Source organism: Anguilla anguilla, chromosome 10 (genome assembly GCF_013347855.1).
Source record: "Anguilla anguilla isolate fAngAng1 chromosome 10, fAngAng1.pri, whole genome shotgun sequence".
Taxonomy (NCBI): domain Eukaryota; kingdom Metazoa; phylum Chordata; class Actinopteri; order Anguilliformes; family Anguillidae; genus Anguilla; species Anguilla anguilla.
This window is the reverse complement of record NC_049210.1, coordinates 21,506,811-21,523,846: the sequence shown is the minus strand read 5'-3', so window position 1 is coordinate 21,523,846 and position 17,036 is coordinate 21,506,811. Positions and strand designations below refer to the sequence as shown.

General features: G+C 38.1%; 1 protein-coding gene across 1 annotated transcript in view; it reads right to left on the bottom strand.

The window, feature by feature from the left end:
• Positions 1–288: 288 nt before the first annotated feature.
• LOC118206854 (BMP/retinoic acid-inducible neural-specific protein 1) overlaps positions 289–17,036 on the bottom strand; it is a 136,910-nt gene continuing 120,162 nt past the window's right edge. Inside the window, exon 8 of the mRNA XM_035379986.1 lies at positions 289–6,018. Coding sequence (XP_035235877.1) covers positions 4,878–6,018 — 1,141 coding nt within the window. The 3' untranslated portion in view covers positions 289–4,877. The remainder of the gene's footprint in view (positions 6,019–17,036) is intronic.

Genomic DNA, 17,036 nt, shown 5'->3' with positions numbered 1-17,036 from the left:
ACATGTGGGCATTTTCTTTGCTTTTTAAATGTGAAAATAGATGAATGTTTTGATAATTGTAGATTATATCATATATGTATAAGACAAATATTGCCTTATTTTAAGGAAATAGCATTTGTCTCAGTTGAGCTGAATTAGTACAACATCACAAAAACTACTCCTTCCATGAAGAATGTACAAAAATATAAATATCTGCAAACATAATCAATACTCACCTTACAAAGTGCTGCAGCTTGCTTTTTATTTTAATAGCTTAAATAATTGTTTTCTAAATATCTTTTTTTTTTATTTGAATTTATTATCCCCACTTTTTAATCATAGAACACAGTTTTTCCAATTAAGCCCACCATGCCCCCATTAAGCCTGGTTGATAAGAATTTTTGAAATACATGGCAAGACAACTATGTTTTGATTACACTGGCATGCAGTTAACTTATAATAACCACAATTAAACACAGCGATAAACAGAACAACGGAAGTGTTGCCTTGTGAAGTGTCTAAAAAATTACAGTTTGCATCCATGCATGCTAGAGCCACCTTAATCAAGAAGGCACAGCTAGAAACCTCTCTGCAGCATTTTGATGTTGACAAAGAAATCACTGAGTTATGATTAATCAGGACAATGTACGATTAAGTGTGAAACTATGTTAAATGCTAGTTACAAGTTATGTCAGTCAAGTTATGTTTGTTTTAAGGGTATTCTGTTATCACGCACACATATCAAAGCATTTGTTTTTTTTTTAATTTTCTGTTAAGGGGTTGGTATCTGCCACTGACACAAAAACATGAAATAACATGTGGAAAAGGTCCAAGGGGTGTAGATCTTCAATAGTCTTTATATTTTCTCTTTACTGTGTTCTTTCAATAATTTCTGAGGTGGGCTTATTTGGAACATCTATTGGCTTAATTAATATTGCTTAATTAATTAAGCCCAGTCCTGATACATGTTTCAATCTATTTCTTAATCTGAATTGTTAAAAAGGTTATAAATCAGGTCATAAAACTTCAAATGAGACACAAGTTTATCGGCAAAAATAAATTTGATAATATATGAAAAAAAAAATCTAAACTTGGATTTGGGTGGGCTTAATTGGTAAACGTACAATAAATCTTACATAAATGTTTTCTAAGGTATTTTTTATTTATTTTATTTTTTGTTGGTTTTTTTTTTTTTTTACTATGTTGTTGCTTTAGACTAATAGGTTGTCAATAAAGATTCAAACAGGCTACATTTATAGGTAGTTTTTAATTATCATTTATTAACTCATTTACTAGTGTATTTTAATTAGAGAAAACTCTTGATCCACCTCTGAGGCAGAAAACTGCAGAATAGCAGAGTCATATTTTGAAAGCCAAGACCACGACAAAGGTTTGTTCAAGGTAACAGAATTTCTTAAGAAAAAAGTGACCATCACATTGGAACATTTAATTCTAAAAACACAGGGCTGAATATTTTGTTCACAATGGACATCTGTTCTTGTTATTCATAATGCCAAGAAATGAAAATGCTTGGAAAATTCCGACAGCACAGGAGAACAACTTGGCTTGCCAGCTCCTCCGGCTGTAGCATGGCTTTGGATCATGTTGGTCTGGTCAGCAAAAGTACATTTGAATATCAAAGGGAATCACTGAGTGTGGAATCCTCTGATAGCAGCGACCTCAGGATTAAAGAGCACAGACTCTCAGTTCAACTATGCCAGGCTTACATCTAGTATCTCCCCTGCTGTTGCTGGACTCCACTGCTGACATGGATTTACTGACGGCTGTAGTAACCCAAAAGCCCATAGCGCCCAACAACGCTTCCTGAATTCCAGATAAAATGCAATAAATGTTGTGTTTTCTTCAAATGATTCAGTTGGAACTTGTACTTAATCTATGATATAAAGAACGCCAATGGCAATTTGGCTTTTGAAATAACAGATCAGATTTTCTTTCATGTTATTTGGATATATTATTTGTCCTCAGTGGCTGATTATCGCAAGTTAAGAATGTGTGCAGAAACACTGGCCACCATTCAGTGATGTTTCACAATAACTGTAATGTGATGTGCCCATTCAATGCTCCAGCAACTCATTATCTTTAATGCACATTCCCAAGAGAACTACTGTACAGAAAATAAACTCTCAAGTCTAGTTATACTTAAAGGTTTCTTTTGTTGTTGTTTTTTTTTTTTTTGCATCTAGTATGATGCAGACAGCACCACACTGGGCATAAAATGCAGACAGCAATTCACATTTCATTGTTTCATTCATTGTATGGTTTCCATTCAGTCCTTTTTTCCAGCCAAAGCACTCATGGAGAAGGTCAATAATTAGGTCATCCAAAAAATATTACAATTATATATGAACTTTTCATTTATTTTTTCACTTTACAACTTTTACATCCCTACCTTGCTTCAGTAAAATTACTAACTGGGGTAGGTTGCATAAACAACCTGAAGTCGATTACTTAAATCGGGGTATTCTAAATTCATTGATTGTATACATTTGTTTTACTCAGGGCTTACATACATCTCCTTCACATAGCTGAATTTGCTTTATTGGCAGATACTGAAAAATGGAATATGTTATATGTTATTTAACATCTTCCATATGAAAATAGGGAAGATGTTAAAACTTCATAGGTTAAAGTAAATTGCTTGAACATCTTGGTTTAAAAACTTACATTTGGAAAAAGCCATTTTAACATGGCATTTTTCTTCCATCATGTGAGGTATTTCGTAGAATATTTGATAGAAGGAAGTGCCACGAGATACTGACTCTTAACCGCACATACTCAGTTTGCAGCAGCTACAGTAACATTATAGTGCACTACATTACAGTTGCAGGTAGTTAGCAAATGTTAGCTAAATTAACTGAAATACCCAATGATTTAAGCTCATGTCATGTTGAACAGAAATTTTTAACCACATAATATGTGGTGGGTTTCCGGATAACATTGGATTTTAGGATTAACAAGTGAGTTTACGAGGTACTTAAGTAATGAACATTCTCTAGTTAAGTGGGTTTCCCAAACACAATCATTAGATGGACTCTTAAGAGGAATTTAAGACTTCTTTTCAATTATTTGTGGATTTAAGTTGACCCTGATTGCAGAATTCATTCTCACAACATTACAGCACCGTCAACATACTCTTCTGCACGTTTAGTTCAGGTGCAGGATTCTCTGAAGTGCAGCCATGGCAATTTAGACCCTTCTCCACAATGAAGTGGTGGCAATGTTTTGGCCTTATTTATACAATTATAGAGGTGCAGCAATTTGTTTTATTAATGAAAGATAATAATGAGATGGTTACCTGCTTATTATTAGCCACAGATGTGGACTCGAGTCACATGACTTGGACTCGAGTCGGACTCGAGTCACAAATTTGATGACTTTAGACTTGACTAGACAATATCACAATGCCTAATTTGATTAAAAATAATCAAGTTATCAATGTAACATTATTATGTTCAATTTAATACACGGTCCTTCCCAATCATATTCAAATATTTTTATTTTACGGGTATATATATTTAATTTTTTAAAAATAGAATATTTACTCTCAATATACATGAAAAAGAAGAGACTACGAGACTACTACACTTTTTTGGTCATTGTAGGCTGTGATTGTAAGCATTAATCAAAAGCGCATGTGAACGGATCTTTGCTATGAACGAGTGATTCTAGACGGCTCGTAACTTTAAGAATGAAGTAATGAGACGCTTTCATTATGAATGTGTTTGGGAAACCCACATTATTTAAGATTGATTGTAAGAGGCATTGGGAAACCCACCACTGATTTTTGTCCTTTCCTCCAAGAAACTAAATTACTTAGCATAGCAGCTTTAAGTTGGTAGTCAACTAGCAAAGTAGCTTGTGTTTATAAGGCTTAGTGACACTAGCTAGCAAGTTAAAAAATATGAAGCATAGCTAATAACATAAGCATCTGCTTTACAAAGCAATAAGCCAAGCAAGTAACAGACTGGTGTTCAAGTGGAGCCCATTTTATAACATTTGCTAATAAACATCAAAGGGCTTACACCAGCATACGCGCAAGACACGCACTAGATCAGTACTAACAAATGGAGGGGAAGCAGCAGACAGCTTTTGCTTTTGCATTGAACATGTAACACTAAATAGCAGCCAAGCCAAATTAAAATTTAAACATTGTTTAAGTTGGAAACAACAACAAAATGCAAACAAAAATTGGACACATAGGCCAAAAGCTGACAGGCTCTACACATTGTAACCGAGGGATCTCTGTTGAAGAATGAACTTGATAGCATTAGCCAGCTGCCTTACAATTAACACAGAATAGAAGCATCTAACTTCAGTTAGCCTGGGGGTGAGTAGGCTACATTTTTGTCCGCCTGTTTTTTTTATGCAACTACCTAATTTTTATTAGACTAGTCTTATAAGCACAATAAATAGGATTTATGCAACCAGCCCTGATCTAATTCTGATTTATTAGTTGGATTTAATAAAGCTTTAGTCTTTAGGAATGGCAGTATTCATGTTGTTTGTTCTGCTGGAGTAAATTCAAGGCCTCTTAGTCACAATTCAATGTTTAATTGTTCTTTATGTTCATTAAAGGAAAGGACAGACATGCTCGACAAATATGGTACAGTCTTCTTGTTAAATGGTTTAAAGTTAGTCCTTTCTCGCCCATTAAAATGTTCTCTTTTTACATTTTTTTTCATTTGTTTAATAATTACATTTACAAAGTTATTTTACATCAAAAAAGCAAAAACCAAGAAAGAAGGCAAAATATTATTTTTTTAATTAAATAAATGGAAAAAGAAAAAAGACATGGTCTGTTGTCAAAGTCAGTTTTTGCTGTTTTTAGTTGTAGTTGTGGTCATTGTTGTGGCTGTTGCTGCAGTTGTAGTTAGACCTCAGCAAAGTTTCGTGGTCAGGTGATCAGACTGTTTGAGGATCTCTGTGCTGTACATGTCCAGAGCGTGGTTGACCCGGATCATCTCGCTGTTGTTGAGTTTGAGGCGGTGCTTCAGCATACAGGAGAAGAGGTCCAGCTGCGGCTTCCCGGGGGCAACGGGCGGGGCCAGGCGGTTTATCCGGTCTCTGATGTCCAGGAGGAGGAGCATGACGGACGAGGAGGAGTAGAACTGTGTCCCCTGGGTGTAGGACTGGTTGACCTGCTGCACGGCGCTCCGCAGCAAATCGGCATTGAATCGAAGGCTGTACCCAAACACCTGCACATCCGAGATCTTGATGTAGATCTGCCTCTTGTTGGGGTCCGACAAGTCCACTGGGCCTTGCCCCGTGTCGTTACGCAGGGTGGTGGGCACCTTGGCTCGGCTGCGCAGGTAGATGTGCACCGTCTCAAAGAAGGTCTTCCAGCGGTTTCCCAGCAACAGGGTCCAGTTGTAGCACTGGGTGTTCTGCAGGCGGACCCGCTCCCAGCGGGGGTAGCCGTGCTCCCCAAAAGGCATGCTCCAGCCCTCCGAGTGGCTGCCGCTGAAAGGGTTGACGTAGACGAAAAACATGGGGTCCACGCTGCTGTTGCGCATCTGGCAGATCTTCATGGAGAGCCCAATTGCCATGTGCAGGTAGTCCATGCGGTTCTTGTTGCTCTTCAGGGTCAGCGACATCCTCTTCCTCCAGCGAGGGTCGAAGAAGGTGTCCAGGCGGATCTCGTTGCTGATGAAGGTAGTGTGCACGTAGAGCCGTGAGTCCATCTTCTGCAGGAGGTACTTGAGCTCCAGGTCCTGGAAGTCCAGGTCGGTCTCGAAGCTGACAAATTGCTCGCTGCGCTCCGAGTCCACGTTCTGTGGCTCGCAGCGCCCACGGTACAGCTTGTAGCCCTTGTTGCAGGACCCACAGAGCGAGATGTTGGCCAAGCTGCACATAGCACAGCTGTTGTTGCCACCGATGACGCAGGGGATGGGTCGCTGGCACAGCGTCACGCCTGTGTGGCACACACACGTCCGCTGGCTTTCCAGGAAGGTGCCCCAGAACCCGTTCTCGTTGCAGTACAGGAAGGACTGGACCCGGTTCAACCACTGCAGCACAGTTCTGTGGGCCGAAAAAAGAAACAAGGCCAGTTAGCATCAGTCATGAGTCAGGGGTACAGCTGACCGCACGGCCAATTTTCACACCAGAGTGAAGCTGTTATGTGCAGTCCTGTCTGTGAATATTTGATCTCATATGCCTTTAGTACAGTGTTTGTAACCGAAACACAGTTTCCAGTAGTGAGAACGCTATTTACAATTCAGAATGCATCACCCCCTCCACCCCAACCCTCAGATTCCTCCCTTGTCATCTTGACAGTCTCGTTAGATGAGGGTGAACACTTACGCACTTGTTTAAGATAGTCACACCTCATTAATGAGACAGGAACAGGACAAGGTCAACTTCACATGCAAATGAATCTACTCGGTAAGATTCTCACATCGGCAACAGGAATGACAGATAAACCCACCCTGCTAACAAAAAATTGAAAAGACAAAACAAGAATTGTATAATATTTCTGTTCTATATCTTGTATTTAAAATGTCCCTGCTTATTAACATTTTGGATTGCCTACCGTGGTGGGAGCAGAAAGAAAATTAATATAATTTACTGTGAAATGACAAACGCAATGGAGTGTGTGAGAGGGGTTGTGTATGAGTGTCTGTGTTCAGGTGAAGATCTCACATCCAACAAAACAGACACAACAGACACAGAAAATCTCTCTATCAAGGAAATAAAATATGTAATAGGGCACCATGCACTCTCATGTATTTGTATCTATTTACTTATGCCTAAAAGTTCATAAACTTGTGACATTCAACACAGAAGTGTGGCATCCTTCTAGTAGGAGCAAGATTGAGTAAAACACACACCCATTATTAAAAACTCTCAGAGATGCACTCAGTAAAACAAAATGCTTTATATTAAAATACATATATTAAAACATGCACATGGTTTTTTGTTAATTATATTGTTATTTGTCTGTTTCTGTGCTTATTTAAAACAGATCACTTTCACATTGAGCAGTAAACCAATTTGCCAAAAGCAAGCAGTTGATTTTATTTATATTATTATTGAGTTTGTCGCAATGTAGGTAATAACATTTTTAAGATGTGTTTTTCGTTAGAACGAGATTGAATTATTGTTATTATTGTTATAATTGCTAATTATTTAATTATTGTTGTGTGGTTCACTTACTGTTGTGAATATTTGTATTAATATGGCTATTATTGGCCTATCATTATTCATCACACAGCATACAATACTTTAAATACAATCAAATATTATATTAAAAATAAATGAATCTAAACCAGGTAACCTTTAAATTTCTGAGTCGACAACCAATTCAAATACCTCATCTGTCTTTCCCTTTCCCTCCGGAGAGAAGAGAACATATTCGCCCATCGCTAGCTTGCTTTTTATTTATGATTCCGCACTCATATTATCTGCTCTTTTTCTGACTTTGCTTTTGTTGGTTTTATTTCGTCGTCGATAGGATATCCCCCGCGTCCATCCCATTCCTATATATCATAATCCAATTGATCAAGTTAGTGCGTAGGCAGTGCACAAAAAGCCATTTGCACTGAAGCTATATAATCGGTTAGTTAGAGGGAGTTCATGGGTGATTAAACATACATTTTAGAAGAGAAAGTCGGTTATTGATTGACTCAAAGAGCAGGAATCAGCACAATGGACAGTCTTCACATGTAAAAATGTGAGTTAAATACACACACATATACTTAAAAAAAAAAATACTGTTTGGTCCATGACCGACCCGAAAAAATTGTCATACATTCTTGCCCCAAACCCAAGTCGGGTTCGGGTCCCTACAGACTCGGGCTGACTTTGAGAATTGTCAGACTTTCACTGTCAAAAGTGAGGAGATGACATTTTCATTAGCTCATTTTCATGCTAGCTAACATCAATCCAAATAATGTTAATAACTTTCCAGCGTTGCCTAGGGCAGAGTACACGCTCTTTTGAGGAAATGATGCATAACAAGACCAGGTCAAAACCTAGTATATGGCTGGACCTAACACACGTCATCCGGCCGACCAATGGTGTAACTTCATAACTCGGCCGACCAATGGTGTAACTTCATCACTCAGACACAGACATTCGCATTTGTAGGGCTGGCCCCACTATTGCGGTCCAGTCAAAAAGGCGTCAAACACATATTCCAATCCATTGCTCAGCTTAGCAGAGAATGCACATTTCAGAGTGCCTCAGAGACAGATAGAATAATAATACATACTTGAAATAATAAATACGACATTAAGAAAAAACGAAACAGAAAACGAAATATCAACTCGCCATCCCTGCTACCTCCATGCTGCACGCAGAGTACCATATTATTTATTTAGACATTGGCAGACTTCAGCATAAATTTTGTCTTTTGTTTATATTCAATATTAGTAATTGCAGCGAGAAACTACAGCTGTAGACACAAGACAGTTTGTTATATTATGGTAGTAACGGAACAAAGCGGACTATATATATATATATATATCATCATTTAGCGTCATTGTTTTATTATACCAGTGTGTTTTCGCGCGTTTGCAGAGAAACTGAAATACTATCAATACAAATGGTTTAGCTATTTCACAGCATAATGATGGATTCAAAGACTAAACGAACTCACCCGATATTGTCTTCAAATGGATCCATGCCATCCAAGAAAAGTAATTATTCATCCTCTCAAAAAGCTTTTACTAACAAACTTTAGTAGCATGCACTCTGGCATTGTCTTCCATTGCTTCCCCGACCCTCCCCTAAAACCTAGTATATGGCTGGACCACCGGCCGACGTCACAGGCATGCCAACTTTATCACTCACTCACTCACTCACTCACAGACATTTGCATTTGTAGGGCTGGCCCCGCTGTTGCGGTCCACCCAAAATGGCTAAATTTTAGATATTTTCAAAAAATTTCAAATATTTTAGTTACGTGGCACAGATATAGTCACACGATTGTCCTTCAAATTATGTTCGCATTCACACACTGATGTGTGCCTTCTCTTCTCTACATTTGCCGGCTAGAAGAGGGAGGAGCAGCTCATGCAGCAAAATGGCAGTCTGCTATGTCACTTTGACATTTTAAAGAAAACATTATGAATACATAAGTGCAGTGTGCTTATAGAAATAAGCAACTATGTGGGTGAGCCACCAAAATAAATTCATTGTATGGGAAACACTGATTGCTCTAAGAAAACATTCATTCCTTGATCTCACAAAAGGAAATGTGTTGAATAGTTAGAGAAAATTGCAAGAAATGTCCTTTTTGACCTTCAATTGGAGTTCCAAAAGATTTGTTTGAGGGAGCCAAAATAAAACTTTAATTGCAAGGTTAGAAAACTCTTCTCACTGTTTCTTTCACTCTCTAACCACTAACCACCCCTCCCCCCAAGACTTATCCAATTTATCCTGCAGCCTCTCAACCTGTCCAGTCTCTCTTCCTCCAGGAGGTAACCCTCGGGGGAAATGTGGTCACTATGGTCAAATGATATCATAATTTGCTTAGTGTTTTAAAAACTCAGACGTTTCACATCAGTTTTTCAACAATGAACCTTGCATTTCTTCATAATGAAAACAATGATTTCAAAGGTAGGGGTATACTGTCAGAAACCCATGCTTCAGCAAAATATCATAGGTTACAAATATATTGGGGGAAAATACTATATAATTGTACTGCAGTTCTTCAGTATAGTGGTGAAATTCATCACGGTTTGTTGAATTATCATTACAGCTAATCAATTTTCACACAAGCAACAACAGTTAGCATGTTGGATGATTAGTAGTAGCTTTTCAGGAAATGGCGATCATGATTTTCATCAAAAGGTGTATAATGGCGGAAACTGTGCTGCTCATGATAAAATCCATATATTGCTCACTCCTACAACTCAGGGGATATGTTCACTATTCCAGCGCGCACACACACACACACACCCACATCAGAAGGCATGCTTGTATGTGTGCACAAACTTGCAACATTTATTTTTCTTTTTTCATATAAGTAAATAAGTTAAGACTCAAAGATAATGCTATCTTATATGTGTAATGGGGACTTAAGACCAAGCCACTTGCTTTGATTGATTTGTGCCACTTAGTCCCAGTTGTTGAACAGAAATATACCACTTCACTCATGTGCATGCATAATAAATGTGTTCAAACTAGTTTTGTTGCAACTTGTGACCATCGACAAGGCTAGAAACTACTGAAAAGCTTCTGTTTTTGTTATTATTTTTTATTTCTTGTGGTCTTGACAAGAAGGAGCACATTGCCAGCAATGAAATAGCTTTTTTTCTACATAACCAGGAATGCTGGGTTTATAAAGTTGTATTGTTTGTTTGGCTGCAGGACTCAATATATGCTGCATATTTTTCTAACAAAAAATACTCTGAGATGTTTGAGAACAGCATGCAGCTGACTGTTTTTGTATTCATTCGTCTTTCCCCAAAAATGCATGGCTGTGTAAAAGCCACTATGGAGAATGAGATGGAAAGTACAACTAAGTGTTGTTTGTTTTTTCAGCACATGGGGCCATAGGTGGTTTTACCATATGGCACAGTTAGGCAATTGCCTGTAGCCTCCTGTGCCAAAGGGCCTCTGGAATTTGTTTTTGCATCACTGTAAAAGAAATGTGGCTTGCTCTTAACAATATCAGTTGAATTGTCCTCAAAACATATTGCAGTGGTGATTAGCTAGTTAGCTAGCCACTGCATCTTGTTCAGTAGGTAATACATAATTTCAGTGTTTACTTCCTGGTTTCATTCTAGCTAGCAATTAGACAGTCTAGTTAGACAATCATTGATATAGTGTATAAACGGTGTATAAATGGTGCTTACGGCCACAGCTCGCCCAGTCCAGCCAGTGTGTTGTTTAGTTATGTTTCTGCTGTCTAATAAACACGCCATAGCTTTGTAACAAGATCCACCTTGGGGGTATGGCCTACTACGAAGGAGGCTTAATGTACCCAGGGTTCCTTTGCGTTAGCTGCCTTGACAGAACCTAACAACTGCAGTCGGGCTTAACCATTATCATGGAGGTGATTATCAACTTGCTAGGTGAACACGGGTTTTGTTAATCAAGCTCTGTGCACGCTCCCATATAGTGTTTATTCATAAACTCAAAAATTATGAGGCCCAGGCCATTGTCCCATAGTTAAGGGAAGTAGATATGGCTGTGTAGGGGTTCAAGAAGCTTGCATATGTTCTGTATTATTTTAGTTGAAAATCTTTCATATATATCAATATCTTTCTATATCTTTTTCATTGGAGAAAGCCAGGGGGTTAATTTGCTCTATAAATAATATCTGCTCTACAGAAACACTCCTGAGCTCTATGGGATCCTGCGGGAATGGTGACAACTTTTTTCAAGGACTTTATTGGTTACAGGATGCTGCTTCTATGTCTCAGTCCAATAGCCTGAACATAACCTGCCCTGAACCATGTACCCCGTGCAGCATAAATTACCATGGTAATATATCCCAATTTAAAGTGAGTCAGTATAATGATACGGTATGAAAAACCCAGGGTTAAAGCTTGAGTTACTGTAGCTTGCTAACCCCGTAATCTCACTTCATAGTACACAACTCTGGTCTGTCAGTCTCTGAAATTGCTACAATATTTGGAGTTTTATACGCCACTGAAAAGAGGAGATGCTTAGCTCCTCCAAACTGCAGAAACATTAAAAAGAAAACTGTAGTCACCCTTTCTTTCCAACTTTCACAACCAAATGTTGACACAGCATGAGAAATGTGAATAACTAATATCCAAGCTGTTACTTCAGGTGTAACCTATTAGACTATATAGGCCTACCCTTAGTTCAACAAACATATTATCAACTTCATGGTTGCTCATAAAAAATAAAAATAAAAATCATAGTCTGTGAACATGGCAACCTTGCACAGAGAACGTATTGGAAACAACATCCATTAAATCTGTGGTAGCTACTTTGGCAGTAGTATTTTTCTGACATGCAAACATCACTGGGAAATATGCCTGCATGTGTTGTTGTTCAATGTCACGTGTCATTTTTTAACACGTCATGGTACAGAATGATGTAACTAACAGCAAGCGTTGGTGGTAAAAATTTAGTAAAACAAAAACTAGTGTTTGATTTTGCAATGGGATTTGAATGTTAGCTAGTTAGCTATTGGCGAAAATAGCCTAGCAAAGATACACATTCCATATTAAATGGACTATTACAACTTGACCTAAGGCCTACATGCACAGGCTGTACTTGTACCAAATCAAAGTAAACATAATGGATCATTTTCTGAGTGGAGCAGAGAAGAGAAATAGAAAGAGAGAAAAACAGACCAAGCAGTGCAAAGTGATGTTGACACAACAGCAGCTGAAGTTGAAGCAGAGAGGATTACAACTGAGCTAACTAGCTGCCCACACACACACACACTAGAGGATTTATGGACTTTTCCGCTCAAGAGAATAGAGGGTGTTCAAATATTTTACCAAAGAACCCATACTCTAATTTTGTATCGAAAAAATTAACAATTATAGTTATGATCACTTTCGTGCCCCATTTGAGATCATTTGAAGTCCTTTAGTTAGAACAGTTATAGTTTTCATTTCAGCATGTCCTATAATTATATGGCTTTGTTAAAAGAGAAGTGCTGCCTCCAAATAGTTTTTGTTCACTACTAGCCATGATTGTGCTAAGTATAGCAGAGAAGGGCCTCACACTGGTCTTTGACTGGGGCCTCCAAATCATTAAACCATCCCCAGCATGAGCCATAATCTATGCAAGGAGAAGAAAATAAGGCCCCTCACAACATTCTTGTCTTATTTTTTCACCTGACATTGTTTATCCTAGGAATCACACAGTAGGTAGAATAATATGTCAGTCGTAGTGGCACAATCTTTCATAATAATGGAATCAATGGGTTTTCCTCTGGAAAATAGAGGATGCTTTCTATTTTTATTTTATTTTTGTTTTCAAGAGATTCCAGTAAACAGATCCAATCTCATCAGTATTCATTTAGTCATAATGTTTAGTTAATATTTCAGTGTCACAGCAAATAACAACACATAACGTGCACCTTAATGATAAAACTGAACCTGTCTAGGGAATACATTGGAGACACTGCTAAGTCTTTTCCAACTGTTGCTAATAATTTTGCTCAAATATACTTGAGACAAAGGAATGCATTATAACGAATGGGGGCTTGTCTGGGATGTGATCTAAGATTATCTAATGTCATATTCAGTAAGTGGTCTAATTCTGTGATACGAAGTATGGGGATCAGAAGGGTGCAAAGGTACAGAGCTTGTAACTGCAGTTACACTCTTCCAGTGCATTGAAATGTTTGCTAATGGAAAGATTACCAACAGCAGCCATCTGCAATTACAGTGGCCTGCCATTATTGAAGTAAACTAGCTTTTATTTTATTTATTCTGGAAATTAAAAAAGCAAATGGACATTCAGGACAAAAAGACTAATGTTACGATTTGAGTGAAATCCCTCATCAGCCACTTTTTCACTTTATTTATTTATTTATTTTTTATTTTTCATTTATTTAAGAGACCAGAGCAGGCTGAATAAATCTGAATTTGAACTCAGAGTATCCATTTGTGTCCCTGTAATGGTTCGGAACAGTTAGAAAGCCACTACTTGAGCCTTACACAAATGCATCATTTACGCATAGCTGTCCAGAGTTCCATTAATACCCGAGGATGTGCTCAGCATAGTTTCTACTTTGCACACATTTAGGTTGTTGAAAAAGCGCAGAATTCAAAATACTGACTTGTCGTCTTCAGAGCATGCTTCAACACAGCCATGCATTTTCATTTATTTTTAATGCACCCACTATTCCTGTATGTGTGTGTGTGTGTATGTATGTTGTTTGTAATTAAGTTTGAAGAGCCAGCCAGAGCTGATGTATAAGTAGCCTAAAGCAATAATTTTCAAATGAATAAATGAACCCACGTTAAAATGTAACGCAATAAAAAAAGATTTTTCAAATCAGTTTGCACATATATAAAGATATATTGAATCTCATCAGTATTTGCATTTAAGATTTTAGTGAAAATTTTCAGATCATTTTGTACATAAGATTTAAGATTTTGGTGGAAATATTTCATGGATTTAACTTCTGTGAGGATTATTTCCTTTTTCAGACATTCTGCTGTCTTGAAGAAAGCTCCACAGAAGAAAAACTTGTTTTTTTTAAACTGTGACTGACGGAGGAAAGTGGAAACAGTAAACTGCAGATATCAGAGTCCATCACTTACTCTCAGATTGACTGAGTGATTAATGCAGTAATTATATTTTACCACTAGAGGCACTATAGGGCAAAAGGCCAATGACACAGCTCGTGTTACTAAGTTCTTAAATTCCTCCACAGACAACTTCATCCTGAAGCGCACAATGTCCGGATTAGAAATTATTATAACTCAGATACTGGTTTGGAGAGACAAATGGCTTCTTGCATGCAATAACCAAAAAAAGGCAACATCCCTCCCACTGGAGCACAAACCTTTTTTTGGTTTATCTCTGGTAAATTATTATAACAGCTTAATTAATTTGTATCGCACCATTCATACATACATGTAACACAAAGTGTTTTACAGAGAAATCAAATGACACATTTAAAACATACTCCTGCTTAATACCTTCTTCCTGCACCACCACAGTGCATCACACCTCTGTGGTGATCAGAGATGGAGCAGCTTTTAATTAAACATTGCTCTGTAATGTGGGCCTGACACCTGTTATTCTGAAGTGCGTGCAGCAAGAATGCATCCGCTTTCATCACTCACCCTCCGTTAAATTCTTAGACACTTCCCCTCACCACAGCCTCCAACTGTTCTTGATGTGCGCTCTGAAGTGTGTTGAACATACACACCAACGTGCTGATAAGTTTTCAAAGCAAACATCGTCGCAGCGTGAAGGGACGCATTACCACAGGAGGGTAATGCGCTGTTGACAGTCGCAGGGTGAGCAGATGCTGACATCCTAAGTGGGAACACGTCAGGAGGCTAAGACTGTTGTGCTAATTTCCTCTCACTTTTATCTGTGCAGCTAAAAGACCTGGCAAACTATGTCAGTTGGTTTGAGCTTGCTTTCACTGCCTCGCTATTATGTACCCTGAGTGATGCTGAAACTTTTTACTGCAACAGACGGTGGATGTGAACACCTTTCAAAGTCATAAAAAAGTTTTTTTTTGAGAATTAAAGCACGGTTCTTGGAGGCCACGTGTGTAGCTCAGAGGAGACTTCCACATGCATTTTATTACATCATTTATTCACAATTAGCTCATCCTTATCTAGGGGAACTAAACATGACCTACACTGTACAGCGTTTCATGAGATTAATTCATATATTCAGACATTTGTTAAAGCAATATGCATTATGGATGCGATTAAGGATAAAACCTTTCTCTAGTTTGAATTATAACATGCAACATACCATCCTGACCGCATTACTGTGGTCAGATGTCAACCTACCAAAAGGGCATGAGATTTACAGATTCATTTACAGATTTTCAGTTGGTTGCAAAAATTTTCAGTTGGTTGCAAAGATTTTTTTAGACCCTAGAACAGGGATGGGCAATTCCAGTCCTGGAAAGCTGGTATGTATGCAAGTTTCTGTTTCCACCAATTACCCTGGCTAAACGAGCTAACTGGCTGTAGACACTAAAGCTGGATCACTCCTAGATTATATCACAGTAAAATGATTCATATAGGGGCATAAGAACAGTTTTTGGCTATCATTCATGTGCTTATCGAGAAATATAGCCAAAATGTCAGATGGCCTACATTTTAGGGCTAATTAAGTAATTTAGGCCAGAAATTGGCATGAAAACCAGAAACAGATACAGCCCTCATAGCCCGACTCTGCCCAAGACCATCATTAAAGAGTATATTAAACTCAGCTTTGAGGAAAATTGGACTGGAAAGGCTGGCTTTGACAGAGAACTGACACTTCTGAAGTCACCCGTTTTATAAATCTGATCGCATGCCCTCATCATTCATAGGTTGACTGATAACAGCATTTTGAAAAGATGTGACAATGTTGAACTTGCTGGTTATAAACAGTGTTCCCCTGTTCCGGATAACCCAATTCTGGATAGTCCCTCCCTCCTTAGACAGTCCCACTGAGTCCTCCAGAGTCATGTAGTGAAGCAGGAGTTGCATCGAAAATGAATCATACTGTAGGCTCAAGGGAGGTAATCGAACACCAGTCCCAGCCAGCTATCAAAAAGCCAATATTATCATTGCAGATTCATTAAAGCTATTGATCTGACATCTTCAAGCTAAAATGAAAATTCATCAGCATGCAGACTCTTACAGAGACGCCTGCCAACTGTTACATTTTACGTGTAGCAGCTACAGAGCTGTGCCTGTAATGTGAATACAGTACATGTAAATATAAAACGTTTCTGTTTTTTGTGTTTTTTTGTCTTCTCAGCTAGCTGACAGCTTGTTTCTTTTTCAATATATTTGCACTGAACAGTCAAAAAAGTCAGGACTATTAGTTCTAAAGAAAACAGTAATTTAACTGATTGAGTGACATTTCAGTGTAGAAGCAGCAGCTCCCATGTAGTGAATATACACCGAGCAAGATGTACTATATGCTGGCTAAAGCATACATTTGCCTGTACTCTGCTTTCATATGTATCCATAGTACAATAGTGGCAGTAGAGAAGATACAACCAAGCACCCACTAATTCAGAAAGACACATTTGTATTTCATAAATTGTGGTGTGATATGACTTTTAGGATAAATCTCCTTTTTTCTTCCACCCCTGCGGCTACTATTTTCTTCTCTGTACTGCTGGCCCCTCAGCACGTTTGCTGTCATAGCATATTATGAAAGCTAAATGTAAAAATAAAAAAGAATACATGCCAATAAAATAGGATTGGAACATGGATGATGACTGACTGACAGATTTTGAATATGTAAGGAAATTGACAGGCATGTAGCTTGGCAGTCTGTGAACTTAACTTAAACCCCAAATAGAGCAGTGATATTATACCCTCATACAGTTTACACATATTTACTGACTTACTAACTTCAGCAAATATTCATCTGTTTAAATGAATGCCATGTAAAATGTTAAA